This window comes from Kryptolebias marmoratus, linkage group LG2, assembly GCF_001649575.2.
Source record: "Kryptolebias marmoratus isolate JLee-2015 linkage group LG2, ASM164957v2, whole genome shotgun sequence".
Classification (NCBI taxonomy): domain Eukaryota; kingdom Metazoa; phylum Chordata; class Actinopteri; order Cyprinodontiformes; family Rivulidae; genus Kryptolebias; species Kryptolebias marmoratus.
In genome coordinates, this window is record NC_051431.1 from 1061258 (window position 1) to 1087810 (window position 26553).

General features: G+C 40.7%; 4 protein-coding genes across 4 annotated transcripts in view; 2 read left to right on the top strand and 2 right to left on the bottom strand.

Annotated features, from left to right (window-relative positions):
- si:zfos-464b6.2 overlaps positions 1-8908 on the bottom strand; it is a 25922-nt gene extending 17014 nt beyond the window's left edge. The window contains exon 1 of the mRNA XM_017431087.3: positions 8658-8908. Within this exon, the coding sequence (XP_017286576.1) occupies positions 8658-8749 (92 nt within the window). The 5' untranslated portion in view covers positions 8750-8908. The remainder of the gene's footprint in view (positions 1-8657) is intronic.
- LOC112449731 lies at positions 615-5059 on the top strand. Its single transcript, XM_025009317.2, has 2 exons — positions 615-939; positions 2166-5059. Exon 2 carries the CDS (start codon positions 2171-2173, stop codon positions 4808-4810), a length of 2640 nt encoding a protein of 879 aa, XP_024865085.1. The 5' UTR covers positions 615-939; positions 2166-2170; the 3' UTR covers positions 4811-5059.
- LOC108244686 lies at positions 1972-8242 on the top strand. The gene is made up of 5 exons (XM_017431086.3): positions 1972-4811; positions 5480-6572; positions 6699-6854; positions 7324-7416; positions 7562-8242. The coding sequence occupies exons 2-5, from the start codon at positions 5556-5558 to the stop codon at positions 7880-7882; spliced, it is 1587 nt and encodes a 528-aa protein (XP_017286575.1). The 5' UTR covers positions 1972-4811; positions 5480-5555; the 3' UTR covers positions 7883-8242.
- Positions 8909-17228: 8320 nt separating the features above from the next.
- On the bottom strand, positions 17229-21098 carry LOC108244662 (mRNA decay activator protein ZFP36L1). The gene is made up of 2 exons (XM_017431046.3): positions 20829-21098; positions 17229-20175 (listed from the first exon to the last, which is right to left on the bottom strand). Exons 1-2 carry the CDS (start codon positions 20880-20882, stop codon positions 18985-18987), a joined length of 1245 nt encoding a protein of 414 aa, XP_017286535.1. The 5' UTR covers positions 20883-21098; the 3' UTR covers positions 17229-18984.
- Between the last annotated feature and the right edge of the window lie 5455 nt (positions 21099-26553).

The window sequence follows — 26553 nt, forward strand, 5'->3', positions numbered from 1 at the left end:
CTCGCTGGAGGAGTTATGTATCCTCTCTAGCCCGAGAACACCTTGGGATACCCTAGAAGGAGTTGTAGTGTGGCTTGGGAGAAGAGTGTCTGGGTTTCTTTCCTGTTGCCTTTACGACCCAACCAAAAATAAGCCACAGGCGATGGATAAATTCTCAGTTGGACTGAGGTCTGGGCTTTTACTGGACCATTACTAGACATTTAACTAATTTTCCTTTTAACCAGTAGAATGTTGCTTGAGCAGTATGTTTAGAGTAATTGTCCTCCTGGAAGGTGAACCTCTGTCTCAGTTTCAAATCTCTGGAAGAGTCCGACAAGTTTCTCTTAAGAACTTATCTGTATCTTGCTCCATATGTTTCCTTTAACTTTGACCAGTTTCCCAGTCCAAATTTGCCTCATACATGGTGCCCTCAATGGCCTAAAAGTTTGAGTTTGGTCTCCTCTGACCATAGCACCTTCTTCCACATGTCTGGGGAGTCTCTAATATGCCCCTTGACAAATTCCAAACAGTCTGTCTTTTTTGTTTCTTTACATCATGTATTTTTCTATCACTCTTCCATGAAGCCCAACTCTGTACAGCCTCTAGTGGTCCTATGGACAGATCCTCTCACACTGGAAAAAGTGTAGCACAGAGTTGTTCATTCAAGCTAATAACTACCATTGAATACAATGTAAAATAATTGACTTGGTTGTGAAAGTCTATTTTTTTGCATTCTGAGGTGTCAATTTTGATTCAGACTGAATTAATAACACTTCTGAAGGGAAGAAAGCAAATATTTTGGTTCCTCTCAAAACATGCTGAAAGGAAATGATGTCATATTTTCAATCTGAGTCACGTGAGAAGAAGTTGGGGAGAAGTGCTTGGAGAGCTTCGTCCGTTTCGGCATGGGGAAGAAGGAATGATTAACGTCCGAGCACGTCATCAAAGAATAAACCTGCGGTAAGTACTAAACTAAGCTGATGTAAACGTGTCTTAACAAGCCTACAATTGTATTAATGCAAAAGACTGAGTTAATGTCACCTGGTTAGCAAGCTGAAAGTCCCGCCTAAATGTGGGTATCCCAGTAAACGCTTTCTTTTTCGCTGGGTTAAATGTGGTGTAATTTCTGAACTTACACGTATTTCACGAGAAATATAACTATGTGTACATTGTTCGGTTGTAGCTGGAATTAATCAAGGTAGGCATAATTCGTTACCAATCAATAGCTTCCACCACGGTTAGCTCGGCTACACGGTGAACTTGACTAGCTTAACCCATGTAAAGCCATGTTAGCAATTAGTTAGTCTAGTGTGTTTATACCACTATGATTGTAAAGTCCCAGTTTGTTAATGGTAGCGAGGCCCGTTGAAAATTAATGGTGTTTTGTGCATGCATTATACTTGTATGGTATGGTCGGTGATGTTTCCCAGTGTTCGCCATGCTGGTTTGTCCAACTGTTAAAACGGTTTCACAGGATATGCTCTCGGTAAGCGAATCTCCTTGTTAAGCCTTAAACTTTTTGTTCGGCTCTACAACTGGTTTTCATGCATTTTGTTCACGACACTGCCCCATTTACTGTAGGTTAAGAACTTCATTTTCCGAATGCATTGTGTTTTCAGAGATATGTCATGGCATGCTGGCAGGTATCTTATGAAGTGTGATTTCGCACGTGCCCATTGTTAAAATATCGTTGAGCCAGTAAAACTGTTGGGTTGCAACGTTCAGAAAAACCTAATGAATGTGGAGACAAGATTAAGTGGACCAAACGATTTAATTAATTAATTTATTTATTTTATTTCAGTCGAAGTGGTCTGCAAGATCAGTGTGGCAGGCAGAGTGCTTCAAAAAGTGAACATGCCAACTTCAACCAAGCTTACTCTATTAAAGCAAATCTCTAATGAAAGGGGGGGGGGGCAAGTACAGTGTTGCATTTGCCTGCAGTCATTTTTACATTAGGGTGGCTCTGATTATAAGAGCGCAGTAGTAGCTATAATGATGTTGAATGAATGAATTTCTGTGTATATCTTAGTTCATACAAAACATGCAGCTCATTGTTCTTTACTACCGCTAGACTCAACATTGTATTTAGATATATAGATTACCAGACTGTCATTAAAACTAAACAAACTAAGATTTCTGTTCATTGCATTTTCTAAATATTTACTGGTCTGCTTTCCTTTTTTTAGGTTGGATGTGGAAATGCAAAGAATGCAGCAAGCATTTTTCAAGAAGATCTGAGATACTGAAACACTTGAGAATTGACCATCGGTTTCACGGTAGGCGGCGTCCCTATCCATGCATCCACGCACAATGTCCCTGTTCGTCCAAGACATGGAATGGTCTTCAGAAACATCTCTCTAGAAATCATCCTTCTCTGGAGTCCCAACAAAGACACTCTTCTTTCAAGTGTTACATTTGTGGAAACAATCAGCTTTCTACTGAGCACGTTTTTTTCCAACATATCTATGAACATCTGAGAAAATATGAAGTAGTCCCATGTATGTTTGATGGTTGCTCATACAAAACCAACATATACAGCAGTTTCCGGAGCCATAAATGGAGAAAACATCAGTCATGCACCATTAATGACTTTAAAAGTGGAATAGTTGTCACGTCACTCATTTCCAATCCATCTGACTATGACTTGAATGAAGAAATAGAGCTAACCACTGAAGAGTCAAGAGATTTGGAAAAGGAAGTTGAACTGAAATTAGCTTCACTTTTACTTAAATTAGAACATACATATTTAGTCTCGGCTACAGCTGTAAATGAATTGCTTGAGGAGCTAGAACATCTCATTGGAGATGTCTCTGTGCCGGGTAGTATAGCAGCAATTAACCAGCATTTGGAAGATAATAATTGTCATGTGGAAGCATCTGTTGTTCAACAATTGGCCACTTTTCTTTGTTCTTCACACCCAATTCATAAAGCAATAGGGAAACAAGGGCCATTGTCTACTAGTTGGAAGCGCAAGTCATATTATAAAAGAGAATTCTGTGTAGTGTCTCCCTTGGAATACATTCTTGATAAAAGAAACCAAAAATCATTGCAGTATGTATCTGTGCTGAAAACATTGCAGCAAATTCTAAATTCAGATGTAATTCTGGCAAAAACTGTGCATTTGAGAGAGAGATATCAGTCACCAGAGAGCGATCAAACAGTATATAGTTGTCCTTTTGATGGTGATTTTTTTCAGAAAAACACACTTCTGTCTGCAGACTGTGCCATTTCACTAAATCTTTATGTAGACGAGTACGAAATCTGCAACCCAATTGGGACATCACGGAGAAAACATAAAATCTGTGCCTTCTATTGGACTTTAGGCAATCTGATCCCTGGTTGTCAGTCTTCACTGTCATCAATTTACTTGGCTCTTCTAGTCAAAAGTGATGATTTGAAAGTGTATGGCTATGAGACTGTACTCGAGCCACTCATAAGTGATTTAATTTCATTAGAAGAGCACGGTGTCTTTTTGCAGAAGTTAGGGAAATGTGTTAGGGGAACGATCCAGTGTGTGATAGCCGATAACCTTGGAGCACATGGTATCGCTGGGTTTGTTGAAAGCTTTTCAAGTGGTCACCTGTGTCGATTTTGTACAGCATCTAGATCAGAAATTCAAACTAAAACTGTAGATAGTGGAGTGTTTACATTAAGAACAGAACAGATTCACTCAGAACACCTTAAAATCCTTGAACAAGATTCTCTAAGTAATTTCTGTGGTGTCAAGAAGAGATGTGTCCTCTCTGAGAAACTCAGTCATTTCAAAGTTACCACGGGTTTCCCCCCAGATGTTGTCCATGATTTATTTGAAGGAATCGTACCGGCAGAGATTGCGCTTTGTCTTTCTGTTTTCACATCCAAGAAGTACTTTACTCTTGCATATTTAAATGAGTCCATACTAGCTTTCCCCTTTAAGTGGACAGACAAAGTTAATTGTCCCCATCCAGTGCCATTGAACTTTGCATCTCGAAAGACAATAGGAGGCAATTCTCACGAAAACTGGAGTCTCTTAAGGTTTTTCTCATTCCTTGTCGGCCAAAAGGTACCTGTGGATGAACCAGCATGGAAAATATTGGGTGACTTAAAAGATCTAGTGGAGCTTATTGTCTCACCTGTCCATACAGAGGAATCAATCGCGTATTTGAATTTCAAGATATCAGAGCACAGAGTTCGACTTCAAGAGGTTTTCCCAGACTACCGTCTACTGCCTAAGCATCATCTTTTGGAACATTATCCTCAGCTAATTCGTAAATTTGGACCATTAGTCTGTCTTTGGACTTTGAGATATGAAGCCAAGCACAGTTTTTTTAAAAGAGTTGTTCGTTATACAAGATCTTTAAAGAATGTTTTGCTGTCTTTGGCGGAGCGACACCAATTTCATATGGCACAGCAGATATTTATGTACCCTCAAAAACCTCTTCTGGAAGTGTCAACTGTCTCAACTCTTTCTGTTGATGTGTTAAAAGAAGATATTGCACAAGCTATACGGCTCAAGCACCCAACAATGGATAATGTGTGCCTGGCTAAAAGTGTCACTTTCAATGGATTCAACTACAGAAATGGAATGATACTTGCACATGGGTCTTTGGAAGGGATTCCAGAATTTACTGAGATCATCCACATGTTTATTCTGAAGGAGAGACTTTTTTTCATTGTTAAGAAACTGAGAGTGTGGCACTGGGAACACTTCAGGGCCTTCGAAGTTGAAGTGAGCCCTACCAATGACATAATACTTGTGGAATCAGATGAACTGACTGATCCATATCCCCTGGTAGCTTACACTGTGGGAGGAGTGCGTTTCATTACCCTGAAAAGATATATTCAAATTTAAGGTATGCATAATATTTTTCTCTTTTTTAACATTTAAGATCTGCATATTCATGAAATCATTCTATTTTAATGTAATTCATTCTACTTATCACTTTTCAAAATCTGCACTAAACTGACACTGTACTAACTTAAAGGTAGAGTATGCATGGTGGGCAGAATGGGTATTGCAACTATGCAGCCCATTGCAACTGTGCTGAATATTTCTAATGGGATATTTTCCAGAATATTTACTTAGTATTAACCTTGTATTTACTAGGTGACAAAAATGCCTACTTGAAATTTGAAATGAATATTTAGAATGGCATGGTGGTGGTAATTATTTGTGAAAAAGGTAACATTTGTCAATGGGCAGCATGTTTTAAGGAAATTAACTTCTAAAAGAATTACATGACCTGCCTCTAATGTGGCATGGATAAACCGTGTGACTAGACTAACCTTGAGGGGCTGACATACTGTGACAATGGACTAACAGACAGGGGCACTTGTACTGATATAAAAGGGGTGCATACGCATTGTTTTATATTAGATTAACTTAAAGGGGCACTGATGCACCTTACTTATTACAACTCAAAGCTTTCATCTCATCTGTATGTTGACACAAGGTGGTTGTGAATGTGAATTAATAATTTCTCTTTCCTTCTGTCTTTCGTTTTATTCTCCTGCCACCCAGGTTTTGACTCCAGCTTCCTGAACATCACTGACTGTCAGGGCATCTACATCAACAACTCGAGATCCAACTTTGCAATATGGCGACTCCCGTCCGACTCCTCATCTTGTTGGGTGACGAAAGCGCTGAGAGGATGGAATTATCAAGGGTGCCGGACACAGTTGAGGAGCTCATTGAACAGGTCAAAAATGTATGCAAACTTTCTGGAGACATCAGGCTGCAGTACAAGGATGATGACTTTGGTGGAACATTTGTTAACTTGAGCGCAACGTCCATGATCAAAGACCTTACTACAATCAAGATCATACAAGCTGCTCCTGATATTGTTCTGAGTTTCATTGAAAGTGTCCCATCTGATCTGAGTGACTTAGACACAAGCCTTTCCTCACGAAACACTGATACAGATGACACGGTCATACTCAGCCACAGCTCTGACAGTGAGGGACTGAGAAAAGAGCCGGGGCCAAAGGAATTCATCATCCCGCCTTTCTCCCTCGAAACAGAAGGTCAACTTCAGCGAGGGAATTCAGAATATGCACAGAACCAAACCAGACTGACACCTTCATCAAAAATGCTGTCCGACATACTGGAAAGATTGGCAGAGAAGATTTTTTCCTACAAGGCGTACCCCACTGATGCAGACCTGAGTGATGTTGCAGAGGCTCTGACAGGGAAACATCCCTGCCTGAGACAACCAGACTCCTTCAATGAGAGTTATGGATGGAAACTGAAGCTCAAGAGCAAGATGAGCAACTACCGCACTCAGCTGAGGTCACATGGACTTTCGTCTGAGCTCATGGTGAACACACTGAAATCCAAATCACGAGAAGATGCTACTCCCTTCCCAGCAAAGAATGTGAAAAAGGCGAGAAGAGGTGAGACCAATTACTATCCTCAACCCAGCGGAGACAGTCCAGAAAACCTTGAGAAAGAAAGAGCATCTCTTCTGACTGAAATAAAGATAAGAAACAATGAGAGAACCATACGGGAGAAGATGGCCAGGACTTTTCAGTTCAGGAGGCAAGAGATTGTGGATCAGAAGCCAACCATCGATAACCTCATGGAAAGATGGCCAGCTTTATTTCAGATGGAAGAGGTACACTTTTTACAACTTTTTGTATACTTAAGCCCATAGATGAGAAAATGTTTTGTTTTTTTATTTTCTTTATTTCACATTATTCTTAAATTTTAAGTGTATTTCGCAATGTTTTCTTGTGTGCAGGTTGATGCAGAGTTTCTGCGGGTTACTGCAGTTCCCCTCCTGACCAGATTTATGGCGCACCTGGACAAGCACTCCCCGCAGCTGCTGAAGATCTTCAGAAAGAAAGGAGGGATCACTAAAGCAAAAACTGCCACGATCCTTGAGTTTCTTGACCAGGTATGATGTGCAGTATATAATTAGCCACTAACGACAGCCCTCAATCCTTCTACATGAAGAGGATGTGCAGATGATGTGCAATTGATGTACATGGCATTGTTATTGTGTGCCAAGTTTTGCACCATATTCACTATCAACCATTTAAAAACAGAAAAACATGTGCCACCTATGAGTACATTAATTTGTAGTAGCGCATAGAAAATAATTTCTGCACCTGTCACTGCACCTGTCACTATAGGAACCCAAACAGGAGCCATCCAGTCTGTCTTCATATTTAAAGAGGGACTACTAGTGACCTCTGGCAGATGTACTAGAATGGCTTTACATTTTCACTGCTTTCAATTAGTCTGCCATGGATTCAGTATTGACCAGGCACACACTGTAAAAGCACTGTTTATGGTAGAGCTGGGAATTAAGTTGCTAGACTAGTGTACACATCGCATAATAACCATTTTGATTGTCCCTAAAGGGTGCTGATGCAGATTTCAGAAGGGAGTGTATCCTCAAAGCTCTCATCATCTACCTGGGAGAACGTGTTGAGGACCTTATAAAGGAATACATGGTATGTCCAGATATTTTCTGTCACAATGATGATTCAACTTTATTCATCACGGGAGACCACCTATGCCATTATACAGTATATAGTGATTAATGAGGTGTGCCAGACTGCAGTTGTTCAGTTGCATATTTCGTATATTTTGCCTCAGGTCTCCCAGAAAGATCAAGCCGAGCAGGAGCTGGAGAGGACCATCATGGCAGTCTTCGTCTTCAGAGAGAATTCAAGCCTTCTACAGCAGCCCCAAGACGTTGGGATTGTCATTGATGGTGTGGAAGTCCTCAATGAGTTGCCTTCTCTTGCAGCTGGAGTGGCAATGCTCTTTGGACTTTGCTATGCTCTTAACATGGAGTATCCACAGGGTTTCAGGTTCACCTTTGAGGCCCTTCAGAAGATCCTGATGGAGCTTGGTTCCAACAAGATGACTTCCAAGATTCGCAAACTCAGTGGTGAACTCAAAACTGCACAGTAGTGTATATTTGTGTGTGCTTAATGTGTGCATGTAGTTGCCACTGGCATCTATTTAAGAGGTAGACCACCTCACAGCACTTTGTTATACAGGCTCACGGGGTCACTTTCATGGAGTGCTTTTGTTGGAATTTTAGTTCTTTGATGATGTTTAGAGATGCAACATTCCTTCAAGTTCAGATGTGTTTGAACAGTACAACAACAGTGAATGCTTTCTGTCCATTTAATTTTGCTTGATAAGCCATATTGTCTTTATTTCATTGCTCTGATGTAGAGCAACAATGACATGTTTATATTTGTTTGTCTGAACATGCAACTTTTTTTGTCCTTTTTTACTTGAGGAATAAATGGCTTAGAAAAAAACTGTTGCTGGAGTGTGTTAAGTGTGATGTGAGTGATGCAAATTGTTTATGAAACCAAGTTTATGAAATATAAAAAAAAAGACTTTCATGGTGCCAATGAATTAATTAATGCAAGGTATATATATTTGATGGGTTCAATTTCAATATATTAGTTTGGTTCCAAAACTAAAATGTAAATAATTTAACTTGGATAAAGGTGAAGAATTAATATTGGGTCAAGTAAAGTAATATGGTTTGAGTCAATATTAAATAGTCATGTTGTACCAAACCACTTTATTTAGATTCTGTGAAGTCAAATATATTAGATGCAACAAATGGACATCAATTTTTTTAATTTAAGCTGGGCCACACTTTTTCCAGTGCAGCTTTTAGAGCCAAACTTTCAGTTCCAAGTGTAAATTGATGATTTCCACCCACCTGAAGGTCCAGGCCAGCAGGATAAGCGGGACTGTGACGAATAAAAGAGTGATCACCCGCCTCTTCTTCAGAATAAACGACATCATCATCATTATCACGGTCAGTACTGCTGTGATGTCCCGATGTCTGTCCGGGTTGATTTCGAAGTGATTTCTTCTGATCTGAGCCCTGGGCCCCGAGCGGAAGGGGGGCCCCGAGGACGGTGCCGGTGTTCATAATAACAATAAGAATAACTGTGATGGCGGACAATGTATGAGAATTAACCAGTAAAGCACATTATACAGCCTCACAACTCGATCCCCCTGAAAGCCCCCTCCATGGCACAGCTGAAGGAATAAATGCAACGAGCATCTGAAACACTGGGAGCTGGGAAATGACCGTCGTCCTCGCACTCCCCCCTTTAATCAAAAGGGCCCCGTGACAGCGACACCGCAGCGACAGGTGAACTGAAAAACTGAAGGAAACATGTCCTCAATAATGTTTCAAGACAAGTCGACAAGTCTCAGCCGTCTGTCACAAATATTATCAAACTGTTTATTGGTGCTGCTGCATCCGGAGAAAGGATCATCCATGTCAGAGATGTGTCTGCATTTGAACAAAATAAAGTTTGCAAACCTCATGAAGTTTAACAAAAATCAAGCTTCACAGTTGTTGAATATTATTCTTTAGGTTTGTTTTGGACCTCGTAGTTTATGGTTGCTCTTTTAGATGAAGAGCTAAGATTCTTAGCTGAACATTCTGAACAAGAGAATTGTTCAGGTGTTCTTAGGCATTGTTCTGCTGTTTCCAGGGTTTTTTGCTTTTTATTGATAGTTCTGCTGTTTTAATGTCTTTCCAGGTGTTCTTAAGTATTTTTCTGCTGTTTTTAAGGGTTGTTAAGGTGTTTTTAAGAATTGTTCTGCTGTTTTAAGGGTTTGTTCTGAAGTTTTACTGGTTTGTTCTGCTGTTTTAATGTCTTTTCAGGTGTTTTTAAGTTTTTTTTCCTGCTGTCTTAAGGATTTGTTTTAAGGTGTTAGGATTTGTTTTGTTGTTTTGGGGTTCTGTTCTGCTTTTTGGGATGTTTTCAAGGTTCTTTCAGCTATTTTTCAGGATTCTTGTGCTGTTTCAACGATTGTTCTGCAATTTTAAGGATCATTCTGCTATTTTTAAGGATTGTTCTGTTATTTTTAAGGATTTCTCTGTTATTTTTAAGGATTTCTCTGTTATTTTTAAGCATTGTTCTGCAGTTTTAAGGGTTTGTTCCGCCTAGTTTCAGCTTCTTCAGCAGTTTTCAGTCAAATCATTCAGCAAAAAAGCATTCACACTGCATTTTCGCAGGAAATGCAATTTCTCTAGTTTTTCTCTCTTTTCCTTAAATTGTTTATTGATCAAGGTGTGATCAAAAGGGAGGAATATGATGGAAAAAAAAATTACACTGGTGAGCTCTTTTCTGTGCTGACACAGACGTCACCAGGGTTTGGTTTCTCCTTTTATTATGACCTGAATGCCTCTCACTGCTGTTTATCTTTGATAACTTGTAGTAAACTTTATTGTCTGTTAGATAAACATGAGGTTATGTAAAGGCCAGCCGTATATGATGGGGTCCAACACACAACCTCGGTTCACGAAGCTTCATGGCCGAGAACAAAAACTGTTCTGTGTTACACCTTTATGGCTGCCAATAAACAATATTCAGACGACCTTCTACAGCAGGAGTGGCCAATCCTGGTCCACCATCCTGCAGGTTTTACTTGTTCCTCTGCTCCAACACACCTGATTTAAATCAATGGGGGATTAACAGGCTTCTGAAGAACATGAAGAGCAGGGAAACAAGGAAAACATGCAGGATTGCAGCCCTCGAGGACCAGGACTGGCCACCCCTGTTCTACAGAGTGCCTTGTCTCCTGTCGTGTGTTTCTGTCCTTGTTAAATAAAGATTTCCACAACAGTCCTGATTTAATTTTTTTTTTTTTAATAAATTTGTTCCTGAAGTTATTTTCTGAAGTGGTAAATTCTGTGAAAAGTTTGATGATTGCAACATTTCTTTAAATATAGTGCTGTAAATGTGAAGAATGTGTTAGGGTTTTTACATTATCAGCCTTTGTGCTCATGTGGAACACTGCCTACGTGAGAGACCAAGGTCAGACGGCAGGCGCCACACCATCTGGCTCTCCCAAACAACGATGTGTTATGTGTTTTTGCTATGATCAGAACTGGCCTCTGCTTGTTCAGATCAACCCCTTTTTCTTCTTATTTCTTCTTCTTTTAAATAAAGAGAAAGCCCAAGTGGAGGGGCAGAACTTCCTGGACAGCACACTGTTAGCAGCTGTAGTGTAACTTCTCCTCTCCGCCTTCATAAAGACAAATATTACTCTCCGGTGGGATTCTTTTTTAGCAGGTTAAATAAATAAAAACCCTGACAGAATATTTTAGATTTTACATTCTTCTTGGTTTTTGTTCAAAAACAGAATAATAGAACAGTTTTTGCTTTATATTGTACTGTTTTTATTTTAATAAAGTGCACAAATTGGTGAATGTAATGATTTCAAGCTGCTGAAATCCTGGGATAGCTTCACATCTACAGTGCATATAAAAAGTATTCATGTGGTCTTTTACGCTAATATAAATCAGTTATTGTTTATATAAATTGGTCTTTGTAACAAAAAGGGGGATTTTTTTTTTAAATGGAATCAGTTTCTACAAAGTAATGCCAATTATATGAAAATATGTATAATTAAATAAAGTATTCAAGAAGGATAATAGTGAGAGAGGCCATCATGACACCTGAGCTCTGACAGAGTTTCAAGCTTCAGCAGGTGAAATAAAAGAGACGGGGCGTGCATTATAGTTCTTTTTAAGACCGCATCAGATTGTCTTTCAGGATTTCATCCTTTTATCCTTTGTTTGTATAGGCCTTTCTGGGGCCGACGGCCAGGAAACACATGAGAATGAGTCTTCAACATACTGTCTGACAAACTCCAAACGCCACTGCTTAATGTCGGCAATACATTTAATAAAAGAAGTTCAAACTTTAATGAGAAATAGGTCTGAGATTTGATCAAACTGATGGGTGAAGGTGAGGTTTTTCTGAGAAGGGGTCCAACCACGACAAGTTTAAAAACAGCAGGGACAGTTTCTAGACTAAGAGCTGAAAAAAAACATATAGTATTAAAAACCTTTTTGAAAAACTTGGGAGGAAGAACATCCAGACAGCAGTTTGTGGGCTTCATGTGTTGCACAATCTCAGTGAGAGGAAGAAGAAAAACTGGTTCAAACTGTTTGAACACGTCTGAAGGAGTCGGGTTCGGTGGAAGGTGGATGGACCCAAGATGCAGACTGACTCAGACAGCTCCAAAAGAAAACTGATTTATTTACAAAAACAAACAAAATCCAGAGTTGCAATACCACACGGGGCGAGACATGAGGAAGAGCTGACAGCACATGAGAGTGAAACCAGGAACCAGTGAGTTTTAAAGCCTGAGGGTCATTTGTAAAAGAAAACAGATTACTGACAAAGGACAGGTGTGGGTGGTGGAGACAGAGACAAAACTACACAAGAACTTAACTAAACAGAAGGAAAGAGACAGAAAAGAGAAACAAAGAACAATAAACCTGATAGAAAAGAAACTTAAAGAATAACTCAAACCCTGGCAGTCAGGGCCAACCCGTCGGACTTTATCGTGGAAGAGATGAAGGAAGTTCTCACAGTTAGTGGCTGGAATGTTTGGTGGAAAATGCGTGACAGATTCAACTTAGAAGCAGAAAACGTTCTGAGACAAATAATTACACCTGTACGAGGAAAGAACAAACTGGTTTGGTCTTGTGAGATTGTATGATGAACACTGTTTGTCATATACACGTCTTTCATGCCTCGCATACTTCTTATGAATTATTGCACAACATGTACTGTGACCTGACAGCCCTGCAGACTAGTTTGACGGCATATGAAATTCCCAGTCATGATGCTTCATTACAACCAGGCATCCTTTTATTAGTGGGGCAACATTAGCTTTAAATCCTGAATCCACACACTACAAATAAATTTAAAAAAAAGACACATTAGTCCCAAAAAAGTAGTTTATTATTTAGGAGAAACGTGTTTTCCTTTCTCTTGATATTTCTCTGTTCTTTATGATAAGTGAGCTGAACCAGTTGTGCCTGATTCTTCTTTTTTGTCATCCTAGTAAAAGAAAGTCCAACCTCTTTCAGTTACAGATTTACATATTAGAAAGTTTAAAAACAAAGCTTGATGATAACTGTAGGAGCCATTTATCTGTTTTTTATTTGTTTTTCTCCACTAGGGGGTGTTTTTTTCCTTTGGTGTATTGCTGGGATGGGTTATTAAAGGTCAGGTGTGTTTCTACTCAGGTGTAGGAGGCAAATGGTTTTCTATTGTCCTTAATCTAAGAGTTTATGCAAATTTATTTTGTGCTGATGGAAAATGACAAGATGAATGGATGCTTTAAAGAGGAGGAGGATGAAGGCCGATGATCCGTAAAGGAAGCAGCCAGAAGAAGACCTCAGCTCTGCAGTCAGAAAACTTTTAATACCTTAAATGTTGGACACTTTACAGACTCCAAACCATTTTAATTTTAATTTCCCACAGTCTGAAGACAGTTGATAGAGATATGATGATAAAGAATCAATGGACGGACAGGACACGCACCACCCTGTCTCTGATTTCCTGCTGACAGGAAGCGCTCGGTACGATCCAGGTTCTGACGGTCTTTAAGAGGTCTCAGAGACACTTTCACTTCCTGCAACTCCTGTCCTCACCGCAGAGGACATCCTGACCAGCAGCATCCCAGTCCAGAATGTCAACTGGTCCTCAGAGGACGTGTGTCCCACCTACAGAGGACCAAACCCTCCACCAGAGGGCATCATCTGCTCAAATCTACCACAAACCTTTTCATTATTAAACAGAATCAGTCCTTTCTTCTAACAGAGGACATGTTCTTGATGTAATTTCAAACATGCTTTTCAAATTTTTGATTAAAACAGTCGTGCGGGAATTACCCCTCATGGTTTTCTGTAACTATCAGACTTTATGACATAATTATTGTTTCTTTAGCTGAATAAAGAATACACCTTTCTCAGGTTTATAGCACTGCAGCTTAACCAGATGAGTCGATTAGAAAACTAATAAAACAAAGAAAAACGTGATATTTTCAGCTGCCAACATCTTTATGTTTGACACACTCAGAGATGACTAAACAATGTGTGAAAACAGGGACTTTCTGTCGTTTTCATTACCTAAATAAAGACGAGACAAACCACAGCGACAAAGGGAGGCTGTCCACAGGAGATGATACTGTGGAGACTTGTGTTCTGGCTAAAACAGGCTAAAAACAGGAACAGTCACTCCGTCGTTTATCTTTTAAACTTGTTTTCTTCTTCAGGATAACGTCCCTGTGATAACTGTTGGACTCTGAAGTCTTTGCTGTAAATGGATCCACAGTAAGCTCAAAGAACAACAAAGGTATAAGTAATTTAAGGTCAAATGTGATTAAATTGAAGCCAAGTTTTGTATTTTGACACTTGCAGTGCTCCATGTGATCCAGCAGAGGGAGCTGCACAGATATTTTTAATGAAAGCCCGTGCTGCTGCTTTCCTCTGCTGCTATTTTCAGTTTATCAGTTAAAGTGGTTTAAATGAGCTGTTAGCTGAAAACCTGACACATTTTCTCATAATCAGGTACAAGAACAGGACAAAATCTGAGTTTTTGAACAGAAAAACAACATGATTATGTTTATAAGATGATGCCTTTAAATGCAATTAGTAAAAGTTCTCTATTTAAGGAAGCCAAAGGAGACTTGTTGGCGATAGTGGGAAGGAAAGACTCCATTTTAACATGAAGAAACCTCTAACAGAACCAGAACCAGGACTCCCAGCAGCCGTCTGCCTCGACCGACTGGGACGTGAAAGGACAGGAAAGAGATGCAGACAAACAGGAAGTGGTCCAGGTGGAGTTTCTATGGGAAGAAAAGCAGTTTAATAAGAGTAAAGACAGCAGCAGGTGGACAGTTTGCAGACAGAAACAGGAAGTCAGAGCCTGAGAACTGAAAGCTCCGCCTCCTGTTCTACTTTTAGAAACTCTAGGAACCACAAGGAAACCTGCAGTCTGAGAGCGAAGTGCTCTGTTAGTAAAATATGGATCAATAAGATCTTTAATATCAGATGGAGCTTGGTTGTTGAGAGCTTTGGATGTTTGAAGCAAGATTTTAAAATCTCTTCTGAATTTGATAAGAAGTCATAGAAGCTAAAACTGAAGAAATCTGATCTCTCATCAAAAATATTTATCTAACATGACATACAAACTTACTTTGGAATCAGTATCAGAATAAGGTGCAAGAGTTGAAATTTAATTTTAAGATATTTCATCCAGATGGGAAGGAATAATGATTTAGCTGCTTAAATGCAATAAAACGGTTCCCCTAAAGCCTTTTTTTATGCGCAGGTATGAGCTGCTCCTTTGTTCTCTGTTTGTCAGATAAGCACAGAAAGAGTTAAATTTGCATTGGGTACCTGTGAAGCCACAACAATGCTTTCAAATGAGCTGTAAAAACAGAAATCCCATCCTCAGGGTGCAGAAACCAACACGTCAGAAGGAGTGGAACAATCCGGGTGTTTTTATACAGTCTGAGAAAAACGTAAAGGATTAAAGGTCTAGCATTCCTTGGAGGAGCTCACGTCACCTGCAGCTCAGAGTGTAAGTTAGGGATGACTCTCAGCTACCTTTTGTTTGTCAGCTGATCCTTTCTGCAGGGGTCAGCAGAGAAAACAAACTTGCACGGTTTGTTTTAAACCAGACGTCCTTTCTGGACCGACCTGAGCTCAAACCTGCAGCCTCAGGATTACAGGATCTTTACTGACCCCCCGAGCGACAGCAGCCTCCAACTCTCAGCTACTACCACCACATTTTAGCTGTGAAATTGACAGAGTTGTAGCTGGTTTTTGTGTTGTCAAAGATTGCTGTAGTGGCCAACTTGTATTTCACTGACATCAAAAAGTAGCCAGTTGTAGACATTACCCCAATAATTACTTTCTGAGTTTCATTAAAATCTGTTGAGTGGTATTTTACAAATGATACAGACCAAAAACATTATCACTCTGAGATATAAAACATTTGTTATCAACCAACAGGAAGAAACTCTCTGTTTTCTGCAGTTTCTGAGGCTCTGATCATCTCCAGGTGGTGAATTTGTGAAACTTTCTGTCTGATTTGTGTAAATTGTGAAGAAATGTGGAATCCAGACAGACTTCTGCACACATTTAATCACTCAGCTGTTTGAAACGTCATCTGAACTCCATCCAGTCAGGAACGGTTCTTGTTTTTCTGTCTCAAACTGCTGAATTCTCCCAGATCACTCCATCCACCCATGGCTCCCAGGGAGGCCTGCGCTCACCCCCAGTCCGCTCCCATTGGGCTGCATTAGCATACAGATGTTAGACTGAAAAGGGACGAGGGGTGGGGGGTGCACAATGGGGGGAGGGGAGGCGATGGCCCTTGGCCTTTTAAGGTTTTCCAGAACCCCGGGGATTGAATGGTAAGCATCCGTGGGGGTTGTGGGAGTCTGCTGCTGCTGTTATTCATTCATCAGAGTAAAATCTTTGGCCTGACCGCAGCTGAATGCCACCACACACAAACAGGACCCCGACTGGCTGTTTTTCCTGTGATGGATGAAGAAACGCTCCATGTTCTCTCATTTTCTGTTCATTTCAGATCCTCACTAAGGACTAAGTTTCAGTAAGTTTTAGTTCTGGTTTTATTTGACTGGGTTGGCTTATTGCACATCACAGAGAAACCTACAACTGTTACTTCTTTGTTTTAATCAACTAAAATAGCTTTGGCGCATAAAATTCAGTTTAAATTTACAATGTTCAGACACAAACACTCAGGGGAGGACCTCAACTTCTGCTCCACTTTGTGTGAATAGATGGAAATCAGTCACAAGTATCTCGCTGCCCCATTGTGTTCTTGGAAGTCTTTGTTCGAGCATCTGTTGCCCAAACATTCTCCTCAGTGTCACTCACCCTAAATTGGTCTGTTTGGACGAGCTGCGACAAAACTCACTCCTCTTCCCACACATCGCAGCACGCCGAGAGGGGAGGGGAGGGGAGGCCAGGGAGACTCCCAAGTTAGGGAAAGAGTTAATCTTTGTTCCTTTTGTGTGTCAGCGAGTCACAGACGATCGTAAAGAACCAGCATTTTTAAAGAGATGCCCGTGGGAATGTGCTGCCAAAGCTTTTTCCTGCTCAGCATTTAGGAAACCTAAAGTTTGATGGAGTTATTGGAAACTGGCACCAACAACACAGGAAACAAGGCATTCAGTCATGTTCAAGTAGATTGTTTCTTTGTGTATTTTATCTTTTTATTTTGCCTAATATGAGAGAGCAGAGGCCTGTGAGGATGCTAACAATCATTAATGTTTGAAAGAACAGAGAATAAAATCACTTTATTCTTATGTTTAATGTTTGCTTTTGCTCATCTGCACCGTCTCTAAAACAGGAAATGAAATTAACCCTAATTATATTTGGTTTAATGCATACCAAACACCAAAACAACACAAAATGGTTTCATTTTTCAAAACTTTTATTTTGACATTGAAATGAACACATAAGATAAAACAGTAGATTCACTTAAATTATATAAAATAAGAAAAATCTTGTATTTTATCTTTTCATTTTGCCTAATATGAGAGTTGAAGGCATGTAACGATGCTAACCTTAACTAGAGCTGGATAATTAAAGGAACAATGAGTGAAATCATTATAAATCATGAGTTTTTATTTTCCTTTTGCTCATCTCTAAAACAGGACATAAATTTAACCCTAAAATATTTTGGTTTTATGCGTGTTACACCAAAACGTGACAGAGAAGGTTTCATTTTTCTAAAGACTTTTATTTTAAAATAAAAATGAACATATATATTAGGATAAAAACAAGGTTTTCAACATAACCACTGGAATGTAAACAATAGATGTACTTAAATTATGTGAAACAAGATTTAAAAAAAACAAACACACAATATAGGTTTTGCTTTCAAAACAAAATAAATAAGACTTTAAGTTAACAAAAGTAAAAACAAAAAAAGAAACTTCTTGTTGTCAAGTCAACAATAAGCTACAGTAACAAGAAGCATGTCTGGCCTCACTGGGGGGGCAGGTCGAGTCGATTCTTCCTGATTTTATTCTGATTTCACCTGCCGCTCAGTTAGCCAGCTAGCTAGTGTGCAACAGAGATGGACCTACAAACGCATTGTCGTTGAGCTAACTAATCAAATACACAACTTTTACACACATAGAGCAGTCCTGTAGGATGAAACCACATCTTCAGACTCAAACATTTGAACTACTCTCTTCACTTTTTTTGATAAATTGGGAAAAAGCCCTTTGAATCTGGTGGTGTGAGGCTCAACGGAGAGGAGAGCAGACTCGCCGGGGTTTTCGAACCTGCGAGTCGTCAGTCAATAAGGCAACAGAAACGTAGAATGCCAAAATGTTTTCCTCCCTCCCCCCTCCTCTCGTCAAGCTCTTAAAGCTTCTGGTTGACCAACAGATGGAGGACATGAATGCAAATGTTTCTAAAAAAAGTAAAGCGTAATTTCTCTGGCATCTTCAAAAAAATGCATGACCACAATCACAAACTTACAAAAAAAACATGCAAAAAGCAATAAATAGTTCTAAAATGTGTTTAAGCTCTAGTTTTATTTATATATATATATATTTATTACCTGCCTGGACTAAAGGTTAGCAGTAGGTTAAGAGAACTTTGGTAACTAGAGACTCACTGGGTTTTCTACACGTTTTTGTTGCAAAGGCAGCTCAGCTGGATCATTGTCAGGCACTTAAAATGACCAACAGATACAACTAATACATCAGTGAAGTATTAAACCGTCCAGCTGGACAGCCCTGAATGGGACCAGGGAAGTCCAGAACCTTACTGGACTCCACACTGGTCATAAAAAGGCCAACTAAAATGAAAGAGTTTGTGAATTCAGGATCTTGAATGAATGCACACTCCAGTTCTGATCTAAAACATGGGTATACAACAGTATACAGCAGTAACAACAGCATTAAAACAAACAAAAAATACAAAAAATATCAATAAAATAATAATAAACAAGAAAGGAGTCAGCTAAAACTGGACAAACACTGAGCAGCACTACAGCTGCTTGGGTGAGAAATGCAATATGCACAAAGATAGGTACGTTTACTCGGCTGAACCATGGACGGAAGCGAGAACCTCGTGTTTTAGTCCTTTATATCATGTCTCGTTTCAGACACAGAGCTAAAACAGTCGGAGCGCCTATCCCTGACTCAACTCAGCCTTCAAGTAAAACCCTTCCCTACTCGTCCGAAACAGAGAGGCGGCTGAAGATGGGCAGGCGGCGGCCCTCAAAACTCGGCGACTCGGTTCCGCTGGAGGACGAGCTGAGGGAGCAGGAGGACGTGTAGCCCTCCTCGGACAGGGAGTCAGCCGAGGAGCACCGCTGAAGGCCGGAGCAGCCATTCAGAGACACCGGCAGCTGCTGAGGGAGGTGCACCGGAAGGTTCAGCTTTTTGGAGGGGAAGTTGGGCCTTGAGCTCTTGGAGTCAGTCGCAGCATAAAAGCGTGGAGCTGCATCGCTGCTGTCGCTCGGCAGGTCACCGATGCCTGTGAAGGGGTAGGGGTAATGCTTCAAGGCACCGGGCTCAGGAAAGAGAGGGGACAGGAGCTCCGGGGTTCCTGTGGAGGAGGGAGGAGGGGAGATAGAGGAAGCCCGGGTGAAGAAGAGGGAGGAAGGCTCCTCAACAGGTTGGAAGGTGTGTGGCGATGAGGAGAAACCTGCAAAGCTCAGGCTGTGCCGCAGCAGAGGAGGCCTCAGCTTCGGCCTCGGAGGAGCTGCTGCGTTGGCGACGTTTGCCTCGTCTGCGTTGTGGATGAAGTGGCAGCGGGCGCCATATGGGCAGAATCCTATCGTGTGGAAGGTGCGGCACGGCTCCGTCTTGTACTTGGGGTGTCTGCTGAGGCCTCTGAGCTCATCCAGGCCGTGAGCGAACTGGCACTTGGTGCCATATTTGCAGGTCCCGCTCTCCTCGAAGGTGCGGCAGAGCTCGGTCTTGTACCGGCTGGAGATGTGAGGCGGTGGCGCCGAAGCTCTGGGGGAGGTCAAGGATGCAGCCGAAGCTAGGGAGGTGTTGCTGACGCACAGGCCTGGAGGCGGGAGCAGCAGCGGTGGCGGGGACACATTCAACGTCTTGTCGTCTCTGACGTGTCCCTCGATCATGCTGACCGAGCGGTCCACCCTGAAGGGGATGTGGCTGAGCGAGGAGCGGGGCAGCGCCCGGTTCCACTGCTGATTGGAGGCCAAATTCAGCCCCCAGAAGGCCGAGTCCATCACCTCAGAGCTGCTGCTGCTGCTGCTGCTGTTGTTGAACTTGGAGTTGGGGAGGGTCACGGGGCAGAGAGAATGGCGTCTTTGGAAGCCAAGAACTCTTTGACTGTGCTCCTGCGAGCCGGAGGACAATCCGTCTGCTGCTTCCAGGCCTCGGAAATTCTGACACACAACAAGAGAAAATTCATGAGTTCTCTGGATGCAAACTGGCAGCACTAAATCAGTCCGAAAGGAAGAGTTCAAAGTAGAGATAGACCAATTAAATTGGCTGATATTTGCCACTTTAAGAGAATTCAGCAGCTGGACTTGTTTGGACGCGTTTTAACCAACCAGGAAGAAAAAGATGCAGCTGCTACAACCAGCTGACCTCACCGGATTAATGTTTGTTTTCTGAGCCAAAATACTCTTTAATAAGAATGTTTAAAGTGTCCAGGTTTTTGTTAAGTTAAGCAGTTATTGTGAAATAGAAAATGCATAATGATCAGATTTTTTTTTCTTTTTCAAAACAATAAAAAAAAGGTTCTTTCCATGGCAATCAGCTGCCATGACTTCTGACAGAAAAACATCAGTCGACCTCCAGAGACGTTACTTAATCACTCAGTTTAATCAAAGTTATGAGCTTCAATAAAAAACCCTAAAGGTTTTGTAGGTTTAACAGGTGCAGAGAGATTTTAAACAAAATTAGCTGCAAATTTATCAGTTTTTGTAACAGAAAAAAGTTTCCTAAAACTGCTAAATTCTTCTACAACTGAAATTCATCAGTAAATGATAAAGGCTTCTTCCTAAAAGAATTTGTTTGCGTCAGACTTTGGTACCTTGCAGAACTCCTCGTCCAGTTCCAGGAACGGTGTCAGGAAGTCTGAGGGCATGATTCACTCCACCGACTTCACCCAGTGAAGGAGCGTCTGAAACTGACACAAAATAAAAGCTCTTTGGAAGAAAAGTCCAAGTTCTTCTGGAGATGTTTCCGTTCCGAAATGTTGTTGAATTGTTTCTGGAATGAGGGGTGAGGGGGGGAGAGTTGCTAGAAAAAGAAAAAGAAGCAACGTGTTTTCAGGAGGAGAGTTCCTCAACCATCTGCTGGAATCCGTTTAAATAGTTGGGGAAACCCACCCACACAGGCCTGAATGCTTCAGGGGGCAGGCCAGGAGTTTGAGTGTTAATGTGCATTAATGATGTGTGTGTGTGTGTGTGTGTGTGTGTGTGTGTGTGTGTGTGTGTGTGTGTGTGTGTGTGTGTGGTGTGTGTTTGTGGGGGTGGGGTCCTGCATTGTGTGCTGGGGGCAGGGTGGTCACAGCAAGCAGGGGAGGGAGCTGAATGAAGCTACTTTTCTACCCATTCATGACCAAATCCTTTAAAAAAAAAGCATTCTCCTTTTTCTTCTTCGTCTTCTTCTTTAAGAAGAATGCTTCTTTGCCCCCCCCCCTCTCTCTCTCTCTCTCTCTTTGTTTGGGATCGATACAGCCGAGGAGCTCCTGACAAGTCTGATCAAACAGCTGAAAACTTGATGGGAAACTAAATGTGCAACAGGAGATAAATGTGAATCAGGCTTTAGTTTGCAAATACAGCAAAAACTGGGATTTCAATTTCAACATGTTAATCGTCTGATCATTACTTAAAGTATTAAAAAGTTGTTAAGAGCAGATTTCTGGTTTAGGACAAGAAGTGAACTGTCTTCTCTCTGCTTTCATCCCTGGGAGGAATGCATATCACCCATCTAAAATCATCCTATGATGATAAACTTACAGCTGTGGTGATCAAACTTTAAAACGATGTCATTTTATCTCGTGCAAAGTTGCAAAGTGTTGCATGATCCTTTAGTGCCGGGAATTAGTTGCAGCTACTTTCACACCAAATTTAAGTTCATTATATGTAAATATGACTAAGTTTATGACTAAGCTCTCTTGTTTCTGTCCGTTTGGTGGTTGTCAGCCATTGTTCCTCAGTTCCCTGACGCTGTTCTGCCTCTCATCTGTTTCTCGTTCTGGAATCAGAGTTCCTGCAGTCTCTCATCAGATTGTCACGAGGAACTCCTGGTCAGTTGTGGGTTTCATGGTTTTTGGTTTCTAGTTTCATCCACTGAAGCAACGTTTTTGGATTTAATCCCGCCTGCCACCAACACTGCCCCATCATTGCACCCTGCGTCTGTCTGATATTAAACATATTGTTTGTTTTTTTAATTCACAGCCTTTTCTGTTTTACAGGAACTTCACAAACTTTTCTTTCTTTTTATTAAGGGCCGGTTTGTTGCAGAGTAAGGCCATATGGTCAACACACTGCAGTACTGTTTTAGCATACACACTTCATTAAAAAAACAGATTTCTGAGATTATCTGCTGTCAAAAGGCAGGCTGTAATGTTTTTGAACATGTCTGTGTCTGTAATTATGTCTGTCTGTTAAACCACTGAATCCACCCAATTCTAGATTGCTGTCGCAGCGAACTGACCTCAACACAAAAACAACAGAAACTCAGTCAGTTTTACAGATATTGAGATAAAATGTGATGTGGTAGTAGCTGAGAGTCATTCACAACAAAATCCTGAGATGTGTAAGGATGTGCATATTGTTAGTTTCAACACTAAAATGACTCTAAGTCTGAGATTTCTCAGCATAAAGTGATCTTAGTCTCTGAAAGGCAGTGGGTGATATGCATTCCTCCAAGGAATCCTTTAATATTTTGATCCGTTCATCTTTAATCTGAAACACGACAACTAAACATGACATCCAGGCAAAGTAAGATAAGATTTCTGTCAGAAACAGGGCGTATAGAGCTTGTTTTCAGGATTCATTGCTGTATTTTCCTCACAACAGGAAGAACATAACGGCTGAAATCATATCACAGTTAAATGACGCGGCGTGTTGCTTGTGTTTGATAAGAAACAAGCATTTCTGCCACAATGATCCGCGTGTCTCACCGACTCCTTCCTTCTGTCTGAGCTTCTCATTTAAGTTTGATATTGTTGCTGAAACGAGTCAGTAAAAAAGGCTCAAAACACAAAATGTCTCAGCTGATGCTTGCTGAACAGTTCCTATCTGAAAAGATCCATAAGATCAGAGTTAGAAGACATCAACTCATGACTCGGGTTTTACAGACCAGCTGGAGGAGAATTCAGTCAGAATCCTGTTCTGGGTCAGACAAAGGTTTGAGCTTTAAGTCGGGTTCTGTAGAGTTAAATATGTGAATGCAGCTGAAGAGTTTACCTTTTTTATGCAGAGATGACAGCATTATGGATGAGCTCATTGAGCAGATAAACTGTGTGACAACACGGTCTCATCTTATCTGTTTAAACTCTAAAACAACCGCCTGAACCTTACAGACAGAAAAAACTAAACTGCAACAATCTCAGGAAAGATTGAAACAAAGCTGTGGTGAGAGATCCTGTAAGGTTTGATATGATTTCAGTAACTGGTCTCACTGACCTCGATCCGATTTATAGGAGGTAAAAGTCCATGGGGGGGGCAGTTTATGTTTTAGCATCAATATTAAAACCTGAATATATTTTCAAGGGTATTTATTCTTTCCCTCATTGTTAATTAGCTGATTATTTACAGTTTCTTGTAAAAAATAAATATGTAAAACCTATTTTCCAAGCTCACTGGGGTTTATTGAGGTAGCAAAACCTTAGCTTAAAGCTAACAGGCTGCTGTTGCTGTCGTTATAAATCAGTCTGGAGCAGACTTCAAGGTCTGCAGGCCTCAAACTGCAGCCAAGTGTCCCCTTCTGCAGGAAGAAACAAGAACTAAAACTTTCAGGTAAAGATCAGAACTGCAGAGCCACGTTGGTTCGTTTGTTTGTTTCTAGAATCTGCAAATACAACATCGATGTTTACTTACTTATCCACGTTAATAAGGATTTATATGCATGTTTTGTGTTACTTTATTTTAGTTTTGGGACCAACAAGTCGGCATGTTTTAGTTTCCCTGCTTTAAGTCCAAACACTGCTGAAGGTTGATGTAACTCATTTATTTGAAACAGGAAAACATCTAAAACCTGTAGGGATGTGAACCCTGAGGTCCAGGACTGTATGACATGAGAAATGAGGGAATATTTTTGTGTAAAAAGCAGCTTTTTTACTGTTTTATCAGCTTCATGAACCCAAACAAACTTTTGTGACAGTTTCAGAGCAGGTTTTCAGCTGTTTGCCATTAAATGATTGGAACTTGACCCTGGCTGCACCATGTCACGTGTAAACAACATGTCCGGCGTGACTCGCAGCCGCAGGCGTGATGCTCGGATTGTTGACGGTTTAAAGACGCGTCTTATCTTCACTGATACGGTGCATTATTGTTGAATGTGTGTGTGTGTGTGTGTGTTCAGGGTTAAAAACTGTAATCCAGTGTGGTTTCCTCCCTGCGGTGGCTTGGTTTTGTAACAGACTTTTCTTTTGTTTCCTTGTTTCTGCCTCTTTCCTTTTTTACAACCTTCTTCTGCACTTGTTCCCCTCCTCACCACCACTTCCCTCTCCACGATTCTTGTTTTCGTCCCGATCGATCAGGATAATGATCCCCCCCCCGCAGCAACTGAAACTGTTCCTACATAAACCAGAGTAACTGTCTGTGGGAGCGAGTACACAGATACTTTGTGTTTACTTGTAGGTGTACTACACACACACGTGCTGCTGCTCTGACATTCATGGTTAACAACCTGCAACATCAGCAGAGATAAATTAAAAAATGCATGTGGCTCACCACCTTTCATCTCAACGTTTTAAACAAAGATCTCGTCCCTTTTATTAATGCTTAGAATATGTGCTATAAAAGACTCTCAGCAAACTTTAACTTAATATCTGTAGAACTGAGTTGTAGACATTTTTTTGTGTTTTCTAAAGTCAGTTAGCTGTGGCGGCCATCTTAAACCAAGTTGACTCAAAAGTTAATTGGTTGTACGTGTACATCCAGCATATAATGTGATTTTTATGCATTTTTATTTTACTTTAAAATGTTGTAGGGGTCATAGTTCACAAACGCAATATTCATTTCCATGTCAGAAACTGAGAATTATGTAAAAAAGTGTAAAAGAAATAGAAACGTGAGGATAGACTCCCCGAACGAATGCAGCTCTGGTAGAAAATGGCCGCTAAAGAAGAAGTCTCCAGCTCAAGTGTGATAATAAATAATATGGCTGAATTCCTTCACATCATTTACTGTTTCTGCTGCCAGAAAACAAAAACGTCTGAAACTGACAGCAAAGCAGATCATTAAGACAAAGTTTTAATCAGTCAAAACTCGACACTGTTGTTTGATTTTATTAAAATGATAATTTTACTCAAACACAACAAGATCTGATCAGGTCTGTCAGCATCTGCAGAGCTGCAATAAGCAGCGACATCTTGATCCAGCATGTTCCTCTGAAAATGACTTTATTTGTCTTATATATATATATATATATATATATATATATACTTTTATAATATTGTAACAAACTGCTGACCAACATGTAAATAACCAGACTTTGTTGTAAATAATCCTGACAGTAGTGTAAAAAGTTTAGTTTTTAAATGGGGTTTTCTTAAGATGTTAGCTCAGACTGCAGGTAAGATACTGACTGATTATAGCAACTCCACAGAACCCTACTTTAATAAAATCCAAACTAATCCTTCAATAAATTTAGCAGGAAGGAGTTAGTTTATCAATGTAACATGTAATGTACCAACACAATGTTTTCAAACCTTTTAAATGATCAGTGTGTTCATTTTGTTGTTTTTGGTACTTAAACGAGTCAAAGCTTTATTTGTGGATAACTCAATAAAGATTCAGACGATATTGTATCAACTTTAGCAGCAGAACTTTAACTTGGCCTGTTTTGTTTTGAGGAGCAAAAAGGAGCTTAAATTTATTGGCACATTTCAGGAAAGTGAAAACCTCCCTTTGGATCTGAACCCTTCTTATCAGCCGAGTCATGAAACCTTAGAAGCGGATCTGTGCCTGAAGTTTGGCTGTGAAATCTCTTCCCACGGCAGTTAGCAGGGGTTTGGGTGGAGCCGAGGACGAGGGAGGGGCGGCTTTATGGAGGCCGATACAACACAGTGTCACAGTGTGGGGTTGTTACGTTTTATGGTTCCCAGCATGTTTTCTCCAGAAACAAACAAGGGATGTAACATCTGTCTGTTAACCAGGCTGACAAGCTACTTCTCTCGTTTGGTTTTAATACGGTTTTCTTTTGAGGTTAGTCATTTATTCATGCAAACGGCACAAACTAAACAAAACAAATAAAACAACAAAACCTGCGTGCAAGATTTTTTTATCTCCATAAAAGTTATAAAAATGATTCCGAACGCAAAAAACCCCTCCGAGTCCCTCCCTCATCTCCACAAACAGACACACAAGCCCGGCTGAGGGCCCCCGGTCTGAGCCCATCTTGGCCTCTTTGTTGAGCCCAGCGACACAAGAGCTCCATTGTCCCGGAGCTTCTCCATATGTCCACACACACACACACACACACTCACACAGCACAACACTGGGTCTGATTTAACTGTCCGGGGATGAGAGCTCTTCGTCAGTCTCACACAGCTTTTCTGCTCTCAGCTGTCAGATATGCTG

Excerpts from the sequence above, each read along its gene's own strand:
- LOC112449731 (XM_025009317.2), top strand. The coding sequence starts at position 2,171 with ATGTGGAAATGCAAAGAATGCAGCAAGCATTTTTCAAGAAGATCTGAG.
- LOC108244686 (XM_017431086.3), top strand. The coding sequence starts at position 5,556 with ATGGCGACTCCCGTCCGACTCCTCATCTTGTTGGGTGACGAAAGCGCT. Across the intron at positions 6,573-6,698 it reads CTTTATTTCAGATGGAAGAG|GTTGATGCAGAGTTTCTGCG; the intron begins GTACACTTTTTA and ends TCTTGTGTGCAG. Across the intron at positions 7,417-7,561 it reads ACCTTATAAAGGAATACATG|GTCTCCCAGAAAGATCAAGC; the intron begins GTATGTCCAGAT and ends ATTTTGCCTCAG.
- LOC108244662 (XM_017431046.3), bottom strand. The coding sequence starts at position 20,882 with ATGCCCTCAGACTTCCTGACACCGTTCCTGGAACTGGACGAGGAGTTC. Across the intron at positions 20,176-20,828 it reads TGGACGAGGAGTTCTGCAAG|AATTTCCGAGGCCTGGAAGC; the intron begins GTACCAAAGTCT and ends GTTGTGTGTCAG.